This window comes from Canis lupus, chromosome 7 (assembly GCF_011100685.1).
Source record: "Canis lupus familiaris isolate Mischka breed German Shepherd chromosome 7, alternate assembly UU_Cfam_GSD_1.0, whole genome shotgun sequence".
NCBI lineage: Eukaryota > Metazoa > Chordata > Mammalia > Carnivora > Canidae > Canis > Canis lupus.
The window spans coordinates 64,169,273-64,187,906 of record NC_049228.1 but is presented as its reverse complement, the minus strand read 5'-3'; the positions used below and the strand labels follow the sequence as shown (position 1 = coordinate 64,187,906).

The window sequence follows — 18,634 nt, the reverse complement described above, 5'->3', positions numbered from 1 at the left end:
GATCAAGGTTTCTAAGAGAGTGGGTCCAAAGATAGGAGACAAGCGTCAAGCTGTGGGCCATACAGATAGGATGGTGCTGACACAGTTCCTGAGAAAGGCAAACTCCAAGGTCCAGTCTTGGCAGTGAGCAGCTGGGGTGGAGGGCCAGATCCCTTGTACATTATACTGACACTGTCTTTCCACACGTTCATCTCTTGCCCTAGACTGACCGTGAATCCCCCAGATTGAGGGACCAGATCTTTCCTATCTTGGTATCACTGTGCCTAACAAAGCACCTGACACACAGTGGGCACTCAGTAGATACATCTGGTTAATGAAATCCTCTCAATGCTAAGGACAGTACAAAGTGCACGTGGCTTACAATAAATATTTAATGAAGATATCAATTTAGTCAATAAAAACATTTCAGAAAATGAAGATGGACCCAGAAGGTCAACCCAAAACCTAAAGGATAAATTATACTCAGCAGTGTCTACCTATAGCACAAATATAATATAAGGAAGCTGCTGGATAGTTTTTTAATGCAACAAACACAAAGCTAGATTCAGAGCCCCTGCCACTTATTGGATTTTCTCTAGAATGTTTCATGTTTCAAATGGAAGCTGTTAAGAGCCATATTCTGTGGTACTCGATTTGCCGTCTATCACATCAACTAATTAATATGTTTTGTATTGGGCAGTAGAGAAGATACAAAAGTTAAATACCACAAGGTCTCTGCCCTTAAGAGAAATGTAGTGTTGTTGAGGATATAAGGGAAGAATACACAAAAAGTTACTTAACAAGAAAAAGGGCAAGAACAAGGCACTGTGGCTAATTCTCAGAAGGAGGAGGGGGGGGAACAAGAGAGAAGTAAGTGCCAAGAATACAGAGGTGGGTGGTATCGCCAAGCACCAGGCCGGTGCAGCCTACAGTAAAGACACACAGAAGAGGGCCGGATAAGAAAGGGACGGATAGCCAGTTTAAAAATAAGCTGTAAAAATAAATAAATAAATAAATAAATAAATAAATAAATAAATAAATAAATAAATAAATAAATAAATAAATAAATAAATAAATAAATATAAATAAAAATAAGCTGTAGGAGAAGACAACACTGGGCCTGGGAACAATGACCACTTTGGTCAGACCCTATGTCTTCTGTATGTCAAATGCCAGTGGAGATGGTATCACTTTTCTCCACTGTGACCTGTAATACTTACTGAATTAAACTCTATTTGACAGAGGTCATAATTGGTTCTGTGTTACTTTCCTCCAGACAAAACCCAAATTGTTATGTGACCACTTCTCATTTTGAAGTTCTGACTTAAAAAGACATGAGCACCCACCCCTGCAACTGATGAGAAATGCTAAAACTGGCTTCAATTTCATGACATAACTCTCTATTGGTTTTGCCAGTCTACACTATTGGATTGTATGCATTATTCATGCACATTTCAACCAAAATAGCATTAAGAGGAAAACCTAGCAAGAAAGCCTTTTTTGAGCAACTGATCTCAACATGTTTCTAAAAAGGAAAATGAACAGACAGCAAGAAAACCAATATATTTTGAAGTTATAATATCCAAAAGGCAAGAATTTTGGTGAAACTGCCATCTCAGTCAGACCAGTTCTACAAAATAACAGCCACAGAATTATTTAACTGGTAACAGATGTTTCAAAAATAATTCCCAGAAGATTACTAGAGATTCACGAAGTCAAGCACCCTGAATTGTCCCTCCCCCTTAGCAACTTTTTCATTCCCCTCTCCTTTCTGTGAGCACGTCTCAGAGCCCAAACTGGATTGTTAATTTCCTCAAGCACAAATTTTATGCTTTGATACCATCTCACCCCGGCTCACTCCTTGCATCTCTCTTCTCCCACACAGAATCCAAAGTGGAGCACGAAGACCATATGAAATCAGCAAGCAAGACCAATTCTCTTGTATCGAATACCAATGCATTTTTAGGGAGGACAGAAATATCAGTGGCATATGTTCAAAACCTGCATCCCATATTTAGAGAGGAACTCGGGGATCTAAAAAGATAAGGTAACCATGGTCATACAAAGACCAGTACAGTACAATGAAGAGCCTATGAAAGAGGTGTCAGTGAGTGAGCACTAAAGAAATTATTAATTCTGCCAGGGGAGTGAGGAAAGACAGCTCAGGGAAGGAGGTAATCTAGAGGTATTTGAAAGCTCTGGTAGGAGAAGAGGGGAGCAATAGAGCAAAAGTGAAACAGAAAGGGTAGGAATATGGGACGCCTGGGTGGCTCAGCAGTTGAGCGTCTGCCTTCGGCCCAGAGCATGATCCTGGAGACCTGGGATCGAGTCCCATGTTGGGCTCCCTGCAGGGAGCCTGCTTCTCCCTCTGCCTGTGTCTCTGCCTCTCTCTGTGTGTCTCTCATAAATAAAATCTTAAAAAGGGGGGGGGGGGGTAGGAATATGAAGAAGGAACCACTTTCTTCTTCCCTAAAGTGGTTCTATTATTTCTATACTTCTTTCCCTTGCAGTACAGCATTTTTCCAACAGAACCAGTTTTCCTTTAGTTTCTTCTTACATCTTTTTTGCTTCAGTGTGCATGACTGTTAGGCCCCTATACCAGGACGTGGTCACTTTATGGTAAGATCAGCAATTTCACTCAACCATTACTTTTCTTAAACACACATACATCCATACATATACACACACACACAAAATTAGATGTTGCTCCTTTTAACTCATATTACACAACAGAATTCAACAAAATTGTGAATAAGAAATCTGTTTGCTTAAGGGAATTTTATGAAATCTTTAGTCACTGTGCATACTTGAAAAGTAATGTAAAAATGATCAAGAGATCCCATTGGGCTGGAAAAATTAGGCTATACTGTATGGTTACACCAAGGTTTTTTCTCAACCACACTGTATTAGATTTTCATTGATCCTGCTTATCTGCAAAAACCTAAAGGGACATGATAAGGGAAAAGCAGCTAAGAGAAAACGGGAAGTTACATGGACTTTAAGTCTAAACAAATAATATTATCCTGTTTTTTAAAGGAAGTAACAGAAGTTGTAAGCAACTTTTAAAAAGAAAATTAAACATTTTGTCAAAATAATTTATGAATATTTTAAGAGAAGACTCTTTAAGAATCTTTTTATATCTCTTAAATATTAGCTTGATTTAATCTTTTACTATGAGTCAGCAATTAAAAATTAGCTTTAAATGAAATATAGGTTTGCATACGTTTGGTCTTATTTAAATCCACGTCTAGTAGCCTGCTGTCACTACCATGTTTCAGGGTTGGAGAAGCCTGGTGTGGCTAACACAGTAAGTGAAGGGAGTAAGGCAACAAGGCTGATTTGAGGACACAGGCAGAATGTGGACCATGTCAAGAGCCTTGAAGGCCTGTTAAGGAGTTTGATTTTTATTTTCAGTGCAATGAGAAGCCACCACAGGATTTTAGGCAGGGGAATGCAATGAGGTGACAGTCTGCAAAGTGTCAGTCTGCAAAGTATCACTATGGATAGTGTGTATAGAGTGAACTTCAGGAGGGCAAGGCTGGAAGCATGGTAATTAAGCAGCTGGACAAGAGTGGGTACAGCACAGGTGATAATAAGTGCTTAGTGTGCCAGACGCTGTTTTAAGTATAAATATTTATCATGATAAGCTCATGATCCATCTGCAGATGAAGTAATGAGGCACACAAAAGTGAAGTAACTTTCCAAAAGATATAGGACTTGGCAGACCAATAATTTATCAACAGCCTCCAGCCCCAGCTTTTGACCCTATAGTAACAGAACATACATGGCTTCCAGGTATGATTTTAAGACAGAAACGGACAAGCTTTAAGCTAGGTTTCATTGATATGGCACATGAATATCACAAACCACTCCTAGGCTTCTAGCTTTAGGAGAGGAGAGAGGTGCCATTTACTAAAGCTAGGCAACACCGAGAGGAAAAAGAGAAGGATCATCTAGGAGAAAAAATACATTTATTTATCCAGCTGACAGCTAAGTATATAAGTCTCTAACAAGAGATCAAGAGGTCAGGGTTAGAGCTGTCAATTTGGGAATTGTGGTAGTCAGACTAACGGTCCCCAAAACATGTCCATGTCCTAGCCTCTGAAAACCAGTGGAAATATTACCTCACAAGGTAAGAGGACTCTGCCGACATGATTGAGCTGAGGGCCTTGAAGTGGGGAGGTCACCCTGGATTACCTGGGTGGGCCCACTGTGATCCCTAAGGTCCTTTAAAACGTAAGGGAGAAAAGTCAGAGGCAGAGACAGAGCCTGGAAGATGTCACACTGCTGCCTTTGACGAGGAAGGATGGGGCCTCAAGTCAACGGATACAGGTGATCTCTAGAAACTAAAAAGGCTGAGGAAATAGATTCTCTCCCAGAACCTCTATAAGAAGCACAGCCCTAATCAAGACCCTGACTTTGAGACTTCTGACCTCTAGGACTATAAGAAAATAAATCTGCACTGTTTAAGCACAGTTGTGGTAATTTTCTACAGCAGCAATAGGAAATGATTACAGGAATTTTAAGTCAGTACTTAAAATGATGCAGTATTGAAAGTGAAGGTGGAAGAACAATAACCAAACAGAAGTCCTTGAGAAGGTGCCAGGAAAGGGGTACATGCACAAATGAGGAGGGGATGGCTTTAACTGAGGAGGGACATTTCTTCTTTTGCAACAGAAAGGAAGAAGGAAGCAGGAGTGGAGGTTGATGTGTAAAGACTGTAGTGAGAAGAGAAAGTCATTCCCAAATGATGGCTTTTATGATCTCAATGAATTATATGGCTCGGCTATCAGCAGTTCAAGACTTGAACCCCACCCCCCCAAAAAAAAAAAAAAAGGCCTTGAACCTGGGGCATCTGGCTTAATCTTAATGCAGTTATAACACTGCATCAAATGACTTTCAAGATTTCTAGTAGGAAACAGTAGGAGTGGCTACAGAAAGGGTACTCTGTTCAGGCAAATATACCAAAACTCAGGGGGGGGTCACTCAGGGCAGGAAGGAGCAAAGGCATGGCACCTGTCCCCTCCTTCATTTCTACAACCATGGTAGAACAGGCTGATTGACCTAGGCTCCTGAACTTGGCCTCAGGATCCCTCTCAACACAGCAAACCCTAAAGCAGCAGGTCCTGCAAACCAGTCTGAATTGGCACTTGAACTGCAATATACTTGCCAAGGGTCACCTAGGGACTATAGTTCTTTTTTATCTCTTCCTCCCAGAGGAGATGATTTTGGAGAGTGTTTTGAGTGCTAAAATATGACTGAGAAGCAGAAAGATGACAGAAGCTGCTAAATGTCTATCAAGGAGAGAATGATCAAGAAAACAGTGGTGAATCACATCCTGGACTGCCACACAACCTTTAGAAAGAACGACTTAGAGTTGTACTACCAATGGGAAAGATTTCCAAGTTATGTTGTTACATGAAAACGCAGACCCCGAATGATCATACAGCTACTTCTGCTCCTGATTTACAACAAAACAAAGCCATACGTACATGTGCACACATACATGGGACTGCCTTAAAAAGGGCCTGGAAGAGAATCTAAAAGGCTGTCAGTAAGACCTTCCAAGAAAGAGTGCATAATTAGGATAAGGGATGAAGGGAAACTTTCACAGAGTAATGCACATACTTTTACATTGTTTATCACAATTTTTCTTAACATTTTCTTTAAAAAAAAAAAAAAAAAAAGAACACAAAGGATGAGCACCTGAAGCATCTGGGCTCTATTATATTCAGACCTCTTTGTACTTAATCCTATGATCCCTCTAGTGACTTTCCCTTTTGGATGCCCCCGACAGAAGGAATACAGGACATGACACTACTGGACTTGGCACAGGGTAGGTGTGAAAAAATGTCTGCAGCCTTCAATGTTATTCCCCCTCTTCTCCCACCTCCCTCAGTCATGTTAAACACTTCCTATGCCTGGTCACTCATCCCACTGCTTCCAAATCCTAGCTTTACTTTCTCTTCCCAATGAGTCACTCCTTTCACAAATGCCTTTTCTAAGTAACATCATCATCATCAGTATCTTTCTTTTAATTATTCCTAAATCTGGCTATTAAAATTACTTTTCCCATTATTTATTTCACACTTCCCACAAATAAAGGCCCTATTTGCCGCTTCTCTCATAATGAATCTCTTCTCCAAAAGCCCACCAAACAATCATTTTCTCTGTCTTATATGATCACACTGTTTTTAATCTCCTTAACCCAATCTTTAGTTTTCATTTCTATTGCCTCTCCTTGGGGTGCTTCCTTTATTCTGAATGTGATCCTTTCACACCTGCTATCCACCAGGGTCTCCTGCTTCTGTGGTCAAGTTCCAGGCGACGAGTAATTGCACAGATCCATCTATTCTCTAAGAACTTGATTGCCTCACGTTAGAGGTTCTCAGCCTTGCTCACCTCCAGCCACTCCCCCACCCTTACCACCCTCAAAAACTCTGAAGTCAATCCCTCAAAGGCAGAACCACTCAGTGGGCCACCCCCTCCCAGGGGAGTCCTCCTCCTGACATGTCTATTTCTGGAGCCCCTAGTACGTATCAGGCAGGTTCTAAACATAGTTTTAAAATAGGAACTAGTTTAATCCTGCCTCAGCCTATTGATATCGACAATCTACTCATCCCTATTTTAAATAGGTGTAAACGGAAAACCAGAAGGGTTACAGAACTTATCCAGGGTCATGCAGCCAGCAAATGTCAGAGTTAGGATTCCAATTTTGGTAATGGGAGTCCGCGCTCATCAGTATGAGCTTTTTGGCATTTATTTCTGAGGCAAAATTAAGCACTGCTTTTCATCTGCTCTAGCCACACCCTGGTCTCACCTCTACAGTGGCACTCGACACACTGTACTTACTGTAACCTCGTGTTACTTATTTGCATCCTCTGAGGGTACAGAGTACTCTCTGACAACAGTTAACTTTCTCTATCCTTAAATATGCAATAGCACCTGGCACTAGGATGTATTTAATGGACGCTGAATACAAGAGAAAAAAAAATCAAATTCTTTAGCACTCCCTCCCTAGCTTAGCATACACCATAAATGGAGACAGGCTCATTCTCAACTTTCAGCTTCCTGCCTCAATAACAGAACAGAAGACAGATGGTGTGGGGAGCGGTAGTGTTACATCTGCTCAGTCCACCACACTCTAGATGACATCTACCCTCCAAAGACATCTAGGTGCTGGGCTTCCAATCGCCAACAACACAGATGGTAGGATGCTAGCGTTACCTGACAGCGCATCATAGAACTCGTCCTCACTGAGGATGCTTCGAGGAGGTGAGCCTTCAACCAGAGACCGCTCTAATTCATGATGCTCGGTGGCCAGAGTCTCCAGTGCTTCTGACAAAATTTTGTTTTTTTCTTGTTCTTGTTCCAATTTAAAATTCCTCACCTAGAAGAAAACAGATATTAAAAAAAAAAAAAGACTTCAGAGTGACAGGAGACATCAACTTATGCAGGAGGAGGTAAAATTTATTTGCTTTTGATCTAGTTCAACTGCAACAACAGAAATGAAAACAGTCGTGTGATATACACACACGGATGAATGAGCACAATTACTAAACCAATTCTGTTCTTCCCATGGAGCCTTTTCTTACAACAGCTCTAGCTCATGAAAACGGATTAAGACTAGCAAATTTGGCTCAAAGGATCAAGATGATCAACATGAGCCAATTCACAAGTTTTTTAAAAATATAGTCTCTCAATATTAATCATGAAATTAAGCCAGTTTTTGAACAAAATAATTAAAGCCATTCTGAGTATTAAAATGTGTACCACACTAAAACATAAGATACCATCGGGACGCCTGGGTGGCTTAGTAGGTTAAGTGTCCGACATCTGATTTCAGCTCAAATCTTGATCTCAGGGTGGGGAGATGGAGTCACATGTTGGGCTTGCATTTAATGGGGAGTCTGCTCAAGATAGTCTCTCTATACCCTCGCCCCCCACCCCACTCACATGCTCTTAAAAAAGAAAATTAAATAAAAAAGCAAAGAAAGAAAAAAGCTTAAGACAGAATCCTCCAATTTACTTCCAAAATAGCTTATATCTCAAATGAAAGGAAATGAGTAGCCAGGCAATGACATTTTGATTTCCATTTTTCAATTCCATATTTTGGTTACAGTTCCATATTTTACCTTGAATTTATTATACTAACAACAAAAAGGGATTATAAAAAAGGCAAAACCTGGTTTGATTTTTCATCTTTTAATAAGATAATCTATCCTCCTGCCTAAATACAACAGCATCTCAACCTGTGCAGTTAACACCTCCTGAAATTTAGGTAAGCCAATCCTCCTACAACAGAGCAGGTGCTAGATTTGATGCGAACAGTTTTACCCATCTTGGCATCAGAACTCTAGGAATCTCGTGTTCCTTAGCTGCTTCACCTAAAAATTAGACAACAGTGGAATCTTCTATCAGTAGCCTTCAACCTTTATTTACTTATATATATATTTTTTAACTTTAGCAGAGCAGAACCTTTCTCAAAAATAACCCCAAGACAGGAAACAGATGTTTTAGAAAGCTGCGCTGGGTGACACTGGTAGAATCAGGAGCACTATGGCTTCCTTTCTCCTCTATCCACAGCAGGGGCTGTTCCAACAGTTTGAGAAGCACCGAATAGGGAGACTCTACAACCTCCTATAGGTTTCAAGTTCAGTGTCTGGGGCTTGGGAGTCACAGAGCCCACTCAGCTGCTCCCTGAATTAGTCTCTCTGCTGAATCTCACCCTTTCACCTCCTGACATCCCCAGCACATTCTCCTCCCTGTGATTCTGACACCAGACTCCTCTGCAGCCCTGAGTTGCTGAGAGCCACATCAGGTTCAACACTGAGAGTCCTGGACAGAACTTAAAAATACAGCCTTATTGGGAACCCTGGGTGGTGCAGCGGTTTAGCGCCTGCCTTTGGCCCAGGGCACGATCCTGGAGACCCGGGATCGAATCCCATGTCGGGCTCCCAGTACATGGAGCCTGCTTCTCCCTCGGCCTGTGTCTCTGCCTCTCTCTCTCTCTGTGTGTGACTATCATAAATAAATAAAAATTAAAAAAAAATACAGCCTTATTGAAATCCTAAGTTCCTAACAGAAATAGAGTAAAACCTTTATCATCTTGGGAACAGTTCCAGTCCTCAGGCACCTTAGTTTTTATCATTACAGTAATGAGATTATCAGATTATTGACTTATTTTTTGTGATCACACAATAAGAGCAATAAATAGTAAATAAGCAAAAACATGCAGAAATAAAAAGATTAAATACTTACATAATTACAGTTTTTAAGAAACTGTAAAATACTTACAAATACTCCTATAATCTATATTTTTATCTCCAAAGGAGGAAATATTCTGATTACGGCTGGAGTCAACTTAAAAAACAAAACAAAACAAATTGTTCTCCCTCATTTCATGGGTTAGACAATTCATTTATCTGTAAACAAGGACTACAAAATTGAGCACAATGTCCAAAGTGATCCTTTCTTGAAATGGAAAAGATCTTTATAGCCCTGTTATATATGTAGATTCCAAAAATACCACTGCAGGAGGATCCAAGCTCCTTCACCCTGCCTACCTGCTCCTGCTATCTTTAGCTTTTTAACTTTTCAAATATCAAAATGCAAACGCACTGTTGACACTGAACCTTTCAATATACGAATCAATTAAATTAATGCTTCTAGTTCACAAATACATTAGTTTTATACCTACATACGCCTAGATTTTAGAATAGTGGCAAAAGAAATGATCAAGGCCCCCAAATACCATGTTCCCTCAACAAAATCTTATTCAAAATCCAATTTATCCTTTATCCATCTAAAATAAGCACCACTTCATTTCTGCTACTTGGACATATGTTCTCACTTGTTCTTAAGAGGAGTGAAAGGGGTGGGAAGCAGAAACAGAAGAGACTCTCACCACTATTCTAGCTCTTACCTTGTTTTTAACTTGTTGATCTGACTGCATTTGTACTTGTTTCAAGGCATCTTACTCTAAAATTACACACAAAATGACAATTGCTTTCATCATGTACAGTGATGTACCTGAGAGTAGGTACATACATCACAGAAACTACAGTAAAGAGCTCTTTATTGCTTTAGAGAAGCATCTAGGATCACACTTAACTGCCATCGATACCATTTAGCCAGTTAGATCACTGGAATAATGTAATTTCAAATCCTCTACACTCTCAGTATTTCAGAAACACCAGGAGACAACCTGGCATTTAAAAATTACTGCAGAAGCCCAACATATATGTTTATAATTACATAAGAACCTTTCTAGAATATGAGTGACATTTTTTCAAATTAAATATAAAATTCAAATATAAAATGTATACCCTCAGCCCTGTAACTTTCCCGTAACAAAAATTAACATGTAACATAGCAAACATAAATGTCGTACTTACTAGGAATAATTTAAGAACTAAACCATCATACTCTTAATAATAAACCCATATCCACGTCTGTATTGCTTTAGATTAATGCAAATACAAGCTTTTCCACTAGAGTCTTCTCAAACCACAGCAACATGATCATCTTATATCTCACTCCATTTCATGCTGGCAGTTGGAAATTCACAATGAAGACTTCCAAAGTGTTCGTCACACTAACAGTGAGCAGATGCAGGCTAAAGAATCAAGAGTTTTAAAGTTACATGCTAGCCAGTACACACATTTTATCTACTCTCCTTCTATTAAGTACTCTATTTCCCCATGTTCCACAGAAGCTAAGTTGGACAGAGACAATAATTAAATCTGGGAAAAACACACTACTAGGTGGGGAGTAGGCGAGAGTATTCACAGAATACTGTGTCCAATTATCCAATTACAGGTTAGAGGAGATTCTGGCCTTGATCAATCTAGTAAAGCTCTTTCAACTGGCCACACTCCCATCAGCTAAATAGCATCAGCCTTACTCCTTGTGATTGATGTATGGCTACAAGAACACAGAATGTATTAGCTTAACACTGAAATACTAGACCTGAATTTAAAATGTCTAATTTTCTCTCTCAGGTAAGGAATTACATTGACACTTATTTTTGTGGTTATGGGACCAACACTAGATGGACTTCAAAACTTTTTAAGTTATGTGTGCTTTAGATGACTCTCTGCTGTGGCCACATAGCTGTTAAAGTGGGCCTGGTCCTTTATTGTTGGTAAAGCCTCTTCTGCTCCCAGAAGACTACCTAATTGTTTCGCTGTAGGAGGATGGAGCTCATGTGAATGACTGTCAGAGTTACTTCTAAATGCAGTGTCAGGCTGAATGACCACCTCACCTCCAAGGTCCAGGAAAATTAAGGTCTGAGCCCATGTCTGAGGCACAATCAAGTGTGATAATATATAGCCTCAGGAACACAGCGTGTAGACATACTTTGTTTTATGGATTTACAAAGCATCTTTACACACATTATTGTTTGAAGTTTTCATGGATTCTAATGCTCTTCTGTGCCATCCCAATACCGCCTTTCCAAGTGTGATGCATTTCCTGATGTTCCCGAAGACTTTTCTTCTGTCCTTTCCATTATTAAAAAAGATACTTATTTAGGAATAAATATGCTTCAGGGATTGAAGCAGATCTGCTTGATACAGTCTGGAGAGGAGGCAGGCTACACAAGGCAGTTGCAGCAGGAAAGGACTGCAGAAAGCTTGCAGGTGGCCTTTAAGAACCCTGGCTTTCAATCTGTGGGATGGGAAACTGATGGAGGGGCTCTGAGCAGAAGTAAAGTTGTCTGATCTACAACTGAATACAATCTCCCTGGCTGACCTCATGGAGAACCAGGGAGAGGTCAAGAGTCAAATCAATAAGATCCCTTAAGAGGCTGCTAAAACAGTCTAGGTAAGAGATGGGTAAGAGCAACAAAAGTGTTCTTAAGTAGTGAGATTCTGAATACGCTTTGTAAGAAGGCCTAAATAATTTGCTGACAGGGTGCCTGCCTATAGGATACGTTAAAAAAAAAAAAAAATCAAGGATGATTTCACAGTTTTGGCCTAAGCAACTAAAGATAGAGCCATCGTTACCTAAAACAGGGAAGACTGCAGAAGGAATGGGGACAATTGGGAACTCCTTTCAAATATGGTAGGTATGAGATGCTATCAGACATCCAAGTGTAGGTGTCAAGTAGACAGACATCAAATCAGGTGTTCAAGGAAGAGGTCCAGGCTGGAAATAGAACTCTGGAAGTATTTTGCAAATATATTATGAGCTGAAAGAATAAGGAAGCTGTAAGGAATCACTGAGGGAGAAAGTGCGGTGTAAAAAGGAAGAAATCCAAAGACTTACTTTTCTTCTGATAAAAGAACCAGTACAAGGAAACAAAAGGAGAGACGAAGAGATACAGAAGGAAAACTAGGTGTATGTGGTGTCCTGTAAGCATCTGAGAACTTTTCAAAGAGGATTTAGGCATCAACCATGTCAAACACCAACAATAAATATGGGAACTAGGAAAAAGGACCTCTAGGTTTGGTGACGGGATCGATGGTGAACTTAACATGGGCAGTTTCAGCAGAGTTTGAAAGGATACTGAAGACAAAAGACCTGACTGGAGCGGGCCAAGAAAAAAGAGAGGAAACCTGGAGAGTATAGCCCAAACCTAAGAAGTTTTGCTAAAAAGGGAAGACGACTACTGGGGCAATTGCTGGAAGGGGACAGGAAAGTCAACAAGGCTTTATTATGGAAGACAACTCAGCAAGTTTCTATCCTGATGGGAAAGATTCAATAGAGCAGGGGTAATTAATGATGTGGGAGTGAGAGGACAGGACGGCTGGAATGATGTTCTCAAATTTGCTAAAAGGATGGGATGTAATCCACATATAGTTGGCCTTTGTCAGGGCATGGAAAAGTTCATCCTTAGCTGCAAGAAAAAAGGCAGAGGGTAGATGTGCACAGATTTAGATGGGTAGATACGGGTAATAAAGTTTTGTCCTAACTGCTTTTGCTTCAACATGAATATACGAAATATAGAGAATAACAAAGAGGTTACCAACTTACTGATCCCAGCATGTGATGTAGTAAGAATCCTCTAGTCTCTTAACATACACAACATAAAAGAGTTCTCCCTGCGATAAAAAATGATCATTTCTAAGGCCTTTTAAAGCCTCATTCACACTAACCTGGTCAGCCTAGAACAAGGCAGCTGTTCATTTTCCTGTTGCTTAAAGTCAATGGCCACTGGCTCTTGCATCATTAAAAAATGTCCCTTTCTTATTGGCATTGCTATCTTCCTCAATTTGGCTCAAGACAAGAGAAAAAGGAAATCCCACTAGGAATTACCTCCGTGCCTCTCTGCCCTTAGGTTCTGCCTTGAGAAAGAAGATGAGGGCCTGTATCTGGTTGTTGACTTACTGACATACTCTAAGTAAAATAACCTCAATGGAACTTGTTAAACTGCTAACAGTTTCTGCTAGTAATATATTAAAGTCACTTCCAAGTATATCTTTAGACATTTAAATCAAGGAGGAATTTGGGGGATAACTGGCTACTCCTATGTATAGGAAAGAGCCCAATAAACAGGCACTGAAGAAATATTTGAAAAATAAATGGAGGTTTTTAAAAGCAATGTGGTAATGATACTGGGAGGAATACAAACTCAGGAATAAGTACAAAAGTACTTATTTTTGTCAGACTGATTTAAAAATAATGTCTCAAAGAAATAACATCAATGAGAAACTAGTAATACATACAAACAATATAACAATGTAGAACAATTCACTTCCACAGTATACTTCCAACAGCAGATTCAACATGTATTTACTCCACTGCCTTGTTCAATGATTCTTGTACTTAAAATAACTTGGTACAAGTAAGGTCTCATAAATAAATTTCTCTTTCAATTGCAAAGATCAATCATTTGACCACAATTATAACACTTATATAAGGTGTATCTACACTGAAGTTTCCACAAGTATGTTTACTTTCTATTCCAGAAGTAGCACTTACAGGATTATATTCCTAAAAGTACTATGCACAGTTCAATGCATAATTTCCAATATATAATATTCTACTTTATAGTATATTAAAAGATTCAAAAAATTTTCATGTATCATCATGTATACAACAGAATGCTAAATTGACATGTAATGGTATATATTAAACACACTTTAAACAACTTTCAATGTAATGTAATAAATTGGTGTTGACTATATTAAGGGTAAAATTCTAAATCAGCCTATTTAATAAAGATTCTGAAATTTTTTCAAATACTTTCTGAATCATGTCTTTTTAACCCCATCAAATATCTGTTCATAACTGAATTTCCTACTGCAAAGAATGGTTCCTGGAATATCCCTAAAAATAAGCATTGAAACAGTATTTTAAAATGAATAAACATTAAGGTACATAATAACAAGAAAGGTAGAGGGGGCATTGAAGCAATGCAAAATAATTCTTTTGGATAAATTCTCTTTTCATCTAGTATCTATATTTCAATGTTTACCAAGAAACTCAAGTGCAGGGCCCTCAACAGAAATGTCTCTAAAAAATCTTATTAACTTCATTATGAGTTCATTGAGAAAAAAAAGAAAAAAAGAATTTCATAAGCATTTGTATGAACCATGGTTCTGTACACAGGACTAATTTTATATCTACAACTGATTATTTGTATAGCGTTTTACAGTTTAAAAGGCACTTTTACATACTATTAGTTCATTAAATCTTAACAACCCTATGAGTATGTGTGTATGTGTATAAACTGAAGATCATAAAGTTTAAGTTCCTTGCCATAGGTTAGAGGAATAAGAACTGCAACCAAGATCTTTTAACTTCAAATCCCATAAGCTTTCCAATCCACGGTGTGACAATAACATTGTGATGGAAATAAGTGATCATAAGTCTCAGAAAACAGCGGGTTTCACTTTAGGGAGATTGGGGGAGGGTGTGTCCAGGAAGGTAATGGTTATCAGGTTGGTGGACCAGGAAAATGGGGGCGGAGTGTGTGAAGCAGACTGACCTGGACTACAACAAAACATCTGTTAAAACCATCACTTGGACCCCTGTCAGGGATTACATCACTGTAAAATGTCAAATTCATAAGGCAGATTAGAAACGTGCTGGATCCATGCTCACCAGGAGAAAGATTTCTCATTCCAAGAATGAGTAGATCTGTCCTGTTCAAAACCTGGCTTAGAGCCACGGTTCTCCATCATGAAGAGTATATCTAGATCAGCTAATACGATCTGTTTGGTTGTTTTTTGTTTTTTTGTTTTAAGTAGAAGGCCTAATTTTAGCCCAGACCAACTGAATCAAGACTTCCAAGAATGAACAAGGTTTGTGTACTATTACAGAAATTGCTAATTTCTCCCACTATCTATAGAAGAATCCCAATTTGTTAGCTGGCTATAATGCTCTCCAGCTAAAAGATTATTTTTCAGTCTCTCTGGCACCTGGGGCCATATGACTAAGTTCTGCCCACAAAGAATACAAGTATTGTGGGGAATTCACCAGATCTCCTTAAAGGAAAGGGCACACATCTATTTTGGCCCTTTGCTCCTTCCTGCTGACCATCATTTGATATATGGAATAGCCCCTAACATCTGAAACTACTATCCTAGGCTCATATTGCCCAACTCCTATCTTCTTTAAGATGGATAAAGAATCTCTAACTTATTTAAGCTAATGTTAGGTAGCTTGGAGTTTCCTGTTTAATGCTAATACTAACATTAGTACATGTAATTTTTTTTCCCAAAGTGCTACAGATTATTCGGATGTGGTTCCTGATAAGAATTACTGACTTCAGAGAATTTCCATTTAGTTAAAAAATGTTTACTGAACACCTACTACTCTTCCAAAGTAAAGTGCTGGGGATACGAAGTAGAATAAGAGACTGGTTAATCCAAGGAGAGATTATACCCTGAGATTACAATGTGAGAAAAAGACACTTCACATTCCTACCCAGCTCATATATTAAAAATGCAAATCCAACATTACTTCTTAAAGCTTTTCAGTAGCTCCTTCTTGCCTTTGGTTAGTCTCTAAATAGAGTGTGTGTAACCACTAAGTATTAGAAAGTCTTTTGTATTTATTTTTGTCAAAAAAAATTAGACAAATATTAGTCAAAAAAATAAAGATATGATATACACATGTAGGAAATATACAGATGGACAACCATGCCCTCCCATGGTCCACATGCCACATGGCCAAGGGTAAGGTACAAGATGCAGAGTAACTTCAGGATACTGTCATATGCTACAGATTAGTAAAGCTTGGTTATGAAGATTTACAGACTATATTAACTCCCAAAATACACCTATTATCATAAAGACCACTGCAAAGAACTTCAGATTAAAGATAATACTAATAATGTGGGGAGCCTAGATGGCTCAGTCAGTTAAGCATCCAACTCTTGATTTCAGCTCAGGTCATGATCTGAGGGTTGTGGGATTGAGCCCCATACACTCAACCACTGAGCCACCCAGGTGCCCCTGACTTTGTTCTCATTCAAAACTGGTTTAGTTATTATAAGGCCCTTTGCATTTCTAATATAAATTTGAGAATCAGTTTATCAATTTCTACCAAAATAAAACAAAACCAAAAAACCTTGCTGGAATTCTGCCTGGGATTACTTTGACTCTATAAATCAATTTAGGGAGACCAAACATCTTAACAATACTGAGTCTTCTGATACAAATAAGGATATCTCTGTTTATTTAGGACTCTAGTTTCTCCTCATATATCAAAAAGAGAACAAAAACAAAATCTATCTCTTAATGGGTGTACAGACCCAAACATAAAGCTAAAATTAGGCCGCTTCTGGAAGAAAATACAGGAGAAAATCTTAGCAACTATGGGCTTGGCAAAGATTTCTTGAATAGGTCAGAAAAAGCAATATATATACAAAAAAAAAAAACCTTGGACATCATCAATATCAAAAATTTTGCTTTTCAAAAGATAATGTTAAGAGAAAGGCAAGCAAGAGAAAATATCTGTAAATCACGTAACCAATAAAGGACTTGTATGGAGACTATCAGGAACTCCTATACCTCAGCAATAGAATGACCACCCAATTTAAAAACGGACAAATGATTTGAGCAGACATTTCTCTAAATATACAAATGGCCAACAAATGTATGAAAAGATACTCAACACCCTCAGGCATTACAGAATGCAAATCATTGAGACAGCACTTTATACCCACTAGGATGACCTTTTTTTTTTTTTAAAAAAAAAAAAAAAGGGAAAATAAAGGGGCTCCTGGATGGTGCAATCAGTTGAGCATCTAACTCTTGGTTTTCAGCTTAGGCGATGATCTCATTGTCATGAGATCCAGCCCCACATCAGGCTCTCTGATACTCCTAGTCTCTAAAATCAATCAATCTTAAAAAAAAATTAAAAATTAAAAATGGAAAACAACAAGTATTGACAAGGATGTGGAGAAAATGAACCCTTGTGCACTGCTAATGGGGACATAAAATGGTACATGTAGTAGAAAACAGTTTGGTGATTCCTCAAAAAGCTAAACATAAAACCACCATACAACCTAGGAAACTTGCTCTTATATATATTCCCAAAAGAACAGACATGTGTTCAAACAAATACCTATACAAAAATGTTCAAAGCAGCACTATTCCCAACAGCCAAAAGCTGGGAACAATCCAAATATCCACAAATGAATGAATAAATGTTATATACATACAATGGAAAACTATCCAGCTATAAAAAGGAACAAAGTACTGATACATAGTACTATGAGCATGAAGATCAAAAACAGTATGTAAGTGAAAAGCCAGACATCAGAAGTTCACACAGTGTATGACTCATTTATGTGAAACGCTGAAAACAGGCAAGTCCATAGGGACAAAATACAGGTAGTCATTTTCAGGGGATGGGGAGTGCCAGCTTCCTGGGTACAAAGTTCCCTTCTGAAGTGATGAAAATTGTTGTGCAAGTAGATAGAGGTGATGGTTGCACAACCCTGTGCTTTACTAAGTGCCATTGAATTCCACACTCAAAACAGTTATTTTTATGTCTTGTGAATTCTACTTCAATTTTTTAAAAATTAAAAAACTAAAAAAAAAAAAAAAAAAATTAAAAGCCCCATAAACATTCATTTCCCATATGACCTGGCCATTCTACTTATTCCTAGGTTATTTACCTAAATGAAATGCAACATTATGTCCACTGAAGACTTGTACAAATACTAATACCTTTATTTGCAATAGCCAAAAGCTAGAAACAATCCATAAGTCAATAGGTTTAAAAAAAAAAAGTACATTATGAAATGGATAACTATTCAGCAATGAAAAGGAACGAGCTAGCGATTTGTGCAACATGGATGAATATGAAGCCAAACCTCCTACACCTCCAAAAAAGTACAAACTGTAGGATTCCATTTATGTAAAATTCTAGAAAACTCCCACTGATCCCTAGTGATAAAAGTTGATAAATAGTGCCTGTGTATTGGGGTAGGTGGGAAAGTGGGGGGTATTACAAAAGGCAGGAACAAACTTCTGGAAATAACAGAAGTATTCTTTATCTTGATTGGAGTGATGGTTTCACTACTGTAAACACATCAAAAGTTACACTTAAATATGTGCAGTTTACTGTACATCAATTATAGGTCAATAAAATTATATAAAAAACAGTATTTGGCAAGAGTAAGGGGATAAAATATTACTCATATATTGATAATGCAAACATGTTTTTTTTTTTTTTAAGATTTATTTATTCTTGA

At 38.4% G+C, this 18,634-nt stretch overlaps 1 protein-coding gene across 8 annotated transcripts in view; it reads right to left on the bottom strand.

Moving 5' to 3' along the window:
• Positions 1–18,634, bottom strand: part of OSBPL1A (oxysterol binding protein like 1A) — a 227,702-nt gene that overhangs the window by 83,394 nt on the left and 125,674 nt on the right. For all 8 annotated transcript variants that reach the window (XR_005362553.1, XM_038543635.1, XM_038543637.1 and 5 more), the window contains one exon: positions 7,207–7,369. Coding sequence is in view for 5 of the 8 variants with exons in the window: in XM_038543635.1 (XP_038399563.1) it covers positions 7,207–7,369 (163 nt within the window). In the remaining 3 variants the exon portion in view is untranslated. The remainder of the gene's footprint in view (positions 1–7,206; positions 7,370–18,634) is intronic.